The 8,427-nt window shown below is 41.4% G+C and overlaps 1 protein-coding gene across 31 annotated transcripts in view; it reads right to left on the reverse strand.

Moving 5' to 3' along the window:
- The window catches only part of mapk8ip3 (mitogen-activated protein kinase 8 interacting protein 3), a gene marked incomplete at its 3' end in the record, with an annotated part of 52,694 nt that overhangs the window by 21,700 nt on the left and 22,567 nt on the right, over positions 1–8,427 (reverse strand). For 23 of the 31 annotated variants that reach the window (XM_083779510.1, XM_083779518.1, XM_083779528.1 and 20 more), the window contains 4 exons: positions 4,579–4,596; positions 2,037–2,094; positions 1,640–1,792; positions 1,213–1,270 (listed from right to left, as the gene is read on the reverse strand). In XM_083779510.1, coding sequence (XP_083635636.1) covers positions 1,213–1,270; positions 1,640–1,792; positions 2,037–2,094; positions 4,579–4,596 — 287 coding nt within the window. Of the gene's footprint in view, positions 1–1,212; positions 1,271–1,639; positions 1,793–2,036; positions 2,095–4,578; positions 4,597–5,793; positions 5,806–8,427 lie in introns of all 31 variants that reach the window. The other 8 variants (XM_083779513.1, XM_083779519.1, XM_083779527.1 and 5 more) reach the window with 2 other exon arrangements.

Consider the following 8,427-nt stretch of genomic DNA (forward strand, 5'->3'; position numbering starts at 1 on the left):
ACCAAGAAATAAGCAAAACGCAAATCACACAATAATTCATCTAAGAAATCTAAAGATTACTCTGAATCTCCCACACACACGTTGCCATTTCACCCCTGCAACAGTCAGACAGTCCTTGCAACTCTGTCCCGACACCATATGTGACCAAATTTGACTGAGGGACTGCCATTTTCATTTTCGTTCAGGGAATCATAGCTTCAAATTGATATATTGGTTGTTCAGTTTGACCCACCAGTTTTGGAGATATGGCTTATAGAGTAATGTCTTGCAGAAAACATTACACCTAGCTACATGTTTATTACTTTATTTATTTCATATTTTCATGTTGATTTAAGCTTTGACACTTATTTCAGACATGCTCTAGTATGTGAAGAGTCTGCCTGTGCTATTAACTCATTTTGGAGAAAAAAGATAATTTGTGTAATAGTCACAAATTATGGTCACATATGGCATCCTTCACCACGCCTGGAATATGATAGCCTGTATTCCGCTGTGCTTTGTTATCCCAGGTGAATGCACTGTCGTAGCACAACTAAATACAAAGAGAGCCTACTTTTGACTAGAAAACAGGTTATGGCCAAAATCACACTAATGCTTGAATCAAATATTTGCCATAAACCTGATTATTCCCAGTATATATTGGATTGTGCACGGAAATAGACAAATGCTCTTTAAATGTTTTCTTAGAAAGGTATGTTAAATTTGTGACTGTATTGAATATATTAAAGCCTGCTTTGTCTGAGTTTAAAACTGATAAATAAAAGAAATAAATCAAAAAATGGTGACTGTTGAGATACCAGGCCTTTCAGTCTAATACAGTAAGGTGAATACAATGTAGAGCAGTGGTTCTCAAAGCGGGGCCTCCCAAGGGGTCCTTCAGAGGTTCCAGGGTGTCCCCCAGCAAACTTTGGCTTTGGCAAAAACGTTGAAAGTATTTTTCTTTAGCACAAATCCTCTCTTCTGAGGGGGTCCGCAGCCAAATACACATTTTGACCCTTTGAGAACCACTGATGTAGAGAAACAGGAAAGATGGAGAGAGAGAGAGAGAGAGAGAGAGAGAGAGAGAGAGAGAGAGAGAATGGGGGAGTGACAGGGGGAGTGAACCGTCCACCCATGTGGCACGCGCCTCATGCCTCATGGCTCCCCCACCCCCTGTAGCCACACCAGGTGATCTCCAGGAGGCAAGTTATTCTTATAATGAGATACACTCACATCATCACCCCCTTCATCCTTGGAGTCCTGAGATGCTCCCAGAGCCTCTGCTCTCAACCTGCAAAAAGCCAAAGAAAAGAAACATTCAGGAGAGAGTACACACGCATGCCTGTCCCCAACCAGGAATTGATATAGTCCAATCTGATTGGCCTACAGTCGACTGGTAGTCGAATCAAAAAAGAAAGAAAGAAAGAAAATCATAATTTTGTATTTTTTTAAACACAAATCTTCTCTTCTGGGGGTCCCCTGGCACAAATACAACTAATAGAGGGTATGCGCATGCATAAAGTGAGCGGTAAATCGAGTGGCAAAGTGAGTTTAACAGAAAGTAGTTTTTTGACACTCTATTTTAGGTGGATCCTTGGCACGAGAAAGTGTGAGAACCGCTGATGTCAGGTCTTGGTGGGACTCGACCGTTACGGCTCACCTCTTAATCTCCTCCTCCAGCTCCTTGACCCTGGTGTCCAGCTTGTTCTTGGACAGTCTCACAGCTTCCAGCTCCTCCCTCAACACCTCGTGCTCCCCCGACAGCTCGTCCACTTTGGCGATCAGGTCGTTCTTCACGATGTTCAGAGCATTTCTGCCAGAGGCGGAGGAAGAGGCGTGGGCAGTCAGTCATACGGTGTTAGAAATCCATTCATGCAATTCATATCCATTCTTATCAACGATTCAGAAATTGATTCACAATTTCCAAACATAGAATAAAATAAAATTGATTTTCCTGATGAACGTGTGTGTGTGTGTGTGTGTGTGTGTGTGTGCGTGCGTGCGTGTGTGCATCCATGCGTTTTTTTCTTTTCTTTTCTTCTCTGTCTCTCTCTTACTTGGTTTCCAGGAGTTGTTTGTTCTCTGTTAAAAGATTTTCCACCTCCTTCCCCATCCCTGCAACATTAAAAAAAACACATTAGTTCTTATCCTCACAAACATCAAGATGATCATAGGTGAGAATGTGGTGAAATTCATGGATATTTCTACAGTATGTGTTCAATCCTCAATTATGCTAAAAATAAATGTACCCTGTGAAGAGTCCTCACAGCGCAACATATATAAACATGTCAATCCTTTTCTTGTATTATTGTTCTCTCTCTACTGTACTATTCTGTTTTCTTTTATCATTTTACTTTTACTTTTATACAAAAGAAAAGAAAAAAAACAAAGAAGCAACAAGCATTGGAGTACCGTAAGCTGGACACTCACATAAAAGCTTAAAACAAAACAAATAAAGATTGAGTGACACTCATGCTTAATGTATACCCCCATGCCGAAATGTTAGTCAAGCTCCTGTAAGGCAGATATGCCATCTAAATATGTCATTTAGAATGGCATGGTGTTTAGACAGATGGTATGATTGATTTGTTTCTACACTCTACCCACTCAGCTACGGTCGCCCCCAATTGAATATGAATATAATAGAATATATTCAAACCTTGACCTCCTCACAGTAGCTTGCCAGTGTTGCAAATATTGTATTGTATTGTACTGTATTGTATTGTATTGTATTGTATTAATATAATATAAGTCTTCATGTGCAGTTGACATAACAGGTCAGATAAGACAATGGATGAAGCTAAATGACGGATTGCCAATGTTCTAAATGCCTACCTTATACTATCTCCCATTTGAATCTGTTTTTAAACGTGATGGAATGTTCATTTGGCACTCAAGACTCAATGGTTGGCCAATTGAAGGTCTAAGGACAAGGAGTGTTGTTTGTTTTCTTTGTTGAGATGGTCCCAGTAAAGCTCTTTGAAACTGTAACAGTTGTTACAGTTTGTCTATGAATTGATTGCATAGGGCCTAAATGGAAACTTTTTTGGTGCTATCCCTTTTGGGCTGAGTGTTTGACTTACGTTTATTACAAATAAATTAACTCAACTTACTACACAAAAAATATTTAAACTAAAACAATTGATTCAACTAAGGTTCCGTTCCCCTCTAGATATTTTGCAGGTGATGTTTCCTTAGGTCACCACCAGTGATCTTCGTAAATGAATTAATTTCACTAATACTTCTCTACAAGGTGCCTTAACCCATTAATTAATTCCTCTAATACTTCTCTACAAGGTGTCTTAACCCATTAAAACCTTAGAGTATATATATAATATAATAGAGACGTCACGAGAGGACACACTGAAGCGAAAAAGACATGGTGGACGAAAGTAGGAACTGCAGCTCGAGCGGCATCTGGGCCAATCACATGAGCACGCCGAGGCGGCCGAGCCAAATAACCAATACACAACAACAACGACGCTCGCTCATGACTCGCTTGCAGTGCACGCACACACGGTACCCGTGTGTTTTGCCTCTGTTCCATTCCTCCATTCCCGGAAGAAGAGGTGAAATCGCCTGAGCAACTCAATGCAAGTGGATGGGAGGAGAAATCCAGTGACGTCTCTGTTATATATAACTCTATGATTAAAACCAGGAAAACATTTGTGCCATTTTTGATTTTTAGCATTGGCTATTCAAAAATAGCAGACATACAAGCTCACAGATGTACAAGCTCACAGCACGTCACTTAGTTCGTGCCGCGCTGCTGGCTTGTACTGTTACATCTGCTATTTTTGGAAAAGAAAATTAAACTCTTGAACATGTCAGAACTACCGATTTAGAAGGCTTTTTGTAGAATCAAACTCAGATCTTTTTTATTAATTTTTTACAATTTTGCAACCCATTTTTCACCCAGTGTCAATTATCTAATCTTAACCCTGGGCGCTACACTTCCTCTGCCAACCTGGGGGGGGGGGGGGGGCAGCTATACATGAGGAGTCCAAGCTGCTTCTTTTCACCTGACAGGGGAGAGTTTCCCCGGCCGGATGAAGCACGTGGAAGGAACACGTTATTCCGACCAGTTCCTTTCCCCTCCCCTCCATCAGGCGCCCCGGCTGGCCAGGGGGAGGTAGTTTAGAGACCAGGATTACTGCATGTTTTTTGTGAGGGTACCTACCCCTAGGGGACACGGGGAGAACATGCAAACTCCACAAAGAAAGGCCCTTTCTAGGGTGTGGGCACTGATGACGCAGAGGAGAGAAAACGCCCACACCGTCCCCAGCGGGAATTGAACCCAGGACCTTCTAGCTGTGAGGCGACAGCACTGTGCCACCGTGCCCCCAGGACTCAGATCTTAATGGGTTAAAGAGGAGCTGTGGACCAGTAAAGACCAGTGCATGGGGAGACGCAACGCAGGGTTGATATAAAGATTAAATAACAAATAATTAAATACATTAAAAAAAAAGAAAAAAAGCTGTTCAAGGGCAGTAGGGAGGTGTGTGACATCAAAGCGAGGAGCACATGCCAGGAAGTGACATCATCATGTATAAACCACCAATAAGATGAAGACTGTTAATAAGGCATGGGACACCTTACCGAAGAAATCATCACGGACTGGTGGCGAAAAGAGAAGGGAAGGAGGAGAGAGGAAGGAAAGAAGGTTTAAAGGATGCAGAGAAGGGCAGGAATTGGAGAAAATAGAGGAATGCCAATAAGCACTTGTTAACAGACGGTGAAAGCAAACTCCAAGAATGTAACTACCAGTGGAGTAAAGTAACTAAGTATATTTGCTCAACTACTGTACTTAAATATAATTTTGAGGTATTTTTACTTTGCTGGAGTATTTCCAATGTTCAATACCGAGTACTAGCATTACACGTCAGAGGCAAATATTGAACTTTTTATTCCACTGCAATTATGTTATAACTTTAGTTACTACTTTGTAGATTTAGATTATTATTACAAAACATGCAGTAACCACGTCAACCCTAAAAACATTTCGGACATTTGAAAATAGCCGATCAACAAGCTGACAATGTGTTGCGATGCGACACATTGTGAGCTTGTTGAACGGACATTTTCAAATGTCCTTGACACTGGTAACTACTGTATAGTTTTAGTAGAGCTGTCCAATCAAATCTAATTGCCGAGTCACTAGGTGGTCTTTTGGATAATTAGGGACTCGTTCAAATCAAGCAGTGGATATTCATGAGAAATTTGATTTTAAAATGTGTTAATGTTTTTCAAAAGGTAACGATAATGACAAAGTCACTACAGTACTGCATTTTGGAAGGCATCTAATTCAGAGGAGCTGTGATGAGAAAAGTAAAGGCGTTCTCTTATGTCTAATAATAATTAAAGGCACGATAAATAAACCAAAGGAACCCCAGCATCTCTTTACTGAGCATGTCATAATAGGTGAACATTCGGCAAAAATAGGCCAACAATCGTCGAAAATAGCCGATCTGCAAGCTCAGAAATTCCCGTGTTATGACGTACAACAAAGCATAGGGTTTAAGTAGTTGATAGCAATCAGTTATTGATAAATATCTACACCAGAGGTTCTCAAACCGGACCCGGCAGGGACGCTCAGGTTTTCCCTGGAGGTAGAGGGGGTTCCAAATGGTACCCTTGCAGGTCTGTAACTCTGAGAGAGTACACAGGTCATTTTGGTTCCCATTTGTACACTCTCAGAGTTACAGGGTGGTCCTTGAGATGAAAAGGTTTGAGAACGACTGGTCTACACACTTAAAAAGAGAAAGGAGAAGTGATGGACAGAGAGGGATACCAACCAATGGTTCGGATACACACCTGAGAACTCCCCTAGTGGTGTGTGCAGCAGACGTGTACAAAAACAGGACAAAAAGAACAAAACGAGTGAGAGTTAATTAACAGATGAACGAGAGGGCGTGTCAAATTGTATTTCCTTATTTCATTGTGTCCCGGCCCCACACACACACTAAACCAAGACCGTTCAGAGACAGCAAAATAATGAAACACATACACCCACTTCCCCTTTGCAATTGGCTGAAATTAACTTGACATATTACAAGTCATAGAAGATTATATAATTTATTTTTTTAAGTGAAAAATGTTAACTCAAATCTTTGCTTCTGGGAGTCTCTGGAATAACATACTGTATTTTGAGATCGGGGGTCTGCGGTCAAATGCATAATATTATATTGTCTTGACATGAAAACGAAACAAATTAACCAAAACCAAAGGGTTCAAGCCCCCCCCCCCCCCACACACACACACACACACCTCCCCCAACAACTCAGGGGGAATACATGGAAGCTGGGTGTGGATGGGGAGGTTGGGGTTGCAGCCGCCATGGCAGAAGCAAGCTTTTCTGTGCTGTGCGATGGAAGGATGACATGTGCTGCATCATGGGATATCAACGGGAGATAATCTGTCCAGCCTGGGCCATGCAGGGGTCAAAGGTCAGATCCAGTGTACACAGCCTGGCATCATGTGACGCTCGGCCACACTTTAATGCAACATAAAACAAACACCGGCATCAGCTGTTTCAATGCCTTTTGGCAAGCTGCCTTCTCTACCTCCTCCCTTCCTCCACTTGAACACTTTCCTACCATGACTAGACTCTAATCATGGTTCTCAACCTACAGGTTGCTAAATATGCAGCATTGTTTTGTCACTCACAGTTAACAAACCAACATACAGTATACAGTAAGTGTATGCAGGCAGGGTAGCTGAACATTTCTAACGTGACAATTGAATGACCTTCTTAATATCGCCAAAGTAAAATAAATTAATAAAAATGAGACCTGTACTGTGTGTGTCAAAAGTAATCAACAAACTATACGATAATAAAGCGTATATCTTTTTTACGTCCGAGCATAGACATGGTAACACCTCTTCTACAAAAATTAAAGTTACAAGTTACTGTCGCGTGTTGCCATTCTCTTGTACTATTTATTTCCCACCACGGAGTACCCTTGCATCTCGGAGGACATGCAAGATGGACAGTGTCGGTAGGCCAATCAGAGGCAGGCGGGGCGTTACCATGTCTATGCTTGGACGTAGAATAGATATACACGATAATAAATGGTCAAAATGGGCCAAATTGTCAAATAATATAAGAAAGATGGGTGGGGGGTCCCCAGTTCATAATATGATTATTTTGGGGGGTCGTGACTCGTGGCCTGAAAAGGTTGAGAAGCACTGGTCTAGATAATGTGGTAGATATCGTATACGTTCTAGGGCTGTCCCCGACTAAGGATTTGTATAGTCGACTGATAGATGAATACATTTTTTTTTTGCCCCAAAAAATTGTATATAAAAATACAATATTTACAAAAATATACAAAAATATTGTATTATTCCACTAGGTCTGTGGGAGACATAAACACATTTGAACATTCTGACTGTTCAAATCTCCAATGTGCATGTGGAGTGTGTCTGCCTGTGTGGCAATGTGCCACTGCCTGTGACTTGAATCGCACAGTGCGCTGGCCTGATAGACTCCAGAAAAAAACAACTGAGAGGCTTGTCATTAGCCAGATTGAGCACAGCAGGTGAGATTGAGATTCTGGAGTCTATCAGGCCAGCGCACTGTGCGATTCAAGTCACAGGCAGTGGCACATTGCCACACAGGCAGACACACTCCACATGCACATTGGAGATTTGAACAGTCAGAATGTTCAAATGTGTTTATGTCCCCCACAGACCTAGTGGAATAATACAATATTTTTGTATATTTTTGTAAATATTGTATTTTTATATACAATTTTTTGGGGCATTTTTTTTTTTTCTTTATGAACATCGACTAAGAGGTGGTCAGTCGACTGAGACCCGTTCCGATCGATTAGTCGACTATTCGACTAATCGAGGTCAGCCCTAATACGTTCCACGTGAGGTCTCGTCTCGCTTTCATCTAGCCAGCAAATCAAATTAAAATGGGCATTGTGAGATGCACTGTCGGCTTCTCAGAGACAGTATGATTTATTTTGAAACTAGGTTTAACCACTTTCAACCAAAGTGGGTGCCAGAAGTAAATGGGTAAGTCCAGGGGGGGGGGGGGATACTTTGATAATATTTGGAATTTGTCACTTAGACCCTCTATGCTTCGTAAAACTGTACTTGGTGCGTTCTTTTTTTAGCCTACAGTACACCAAATCTCTTATAGCAGATCTACAAGCTCACAACACGTCACAACATGTCACAATGTGACGCTTTGTGAGCTTGTAGATCGGCTAGTTCTGGTGAATGTCCCCCCCCCCCAGAATAAAAATGCCCGGGTTTAAGTGCAACCCCAAGCATAGATGTTGTTTTCAGTCTGTCATAATGGAAACAAATATTCTCTCCAGTTTGTGACATACTATATGTTTGCAGGAAAGATTTACATATTTACGTACCGTTAATATGACAAAAGGTACTATAAAGTTCAATGAAATTCAGGGGTAGACTAGATGAACAAGTTAT

This window comes from Protomyctophum parallelum, assembly GCF_964188405.1.
Source record: "Protomyctophum parallelum genome assembly, chromosome: 13".
Classification (NCBI taxonomy): Eukaryota; Metazoa; Chordata; class Actinopteri; order Myctophiformes; family Myctophidae; genus Protomyctophum; species Protomyctophum parallelum.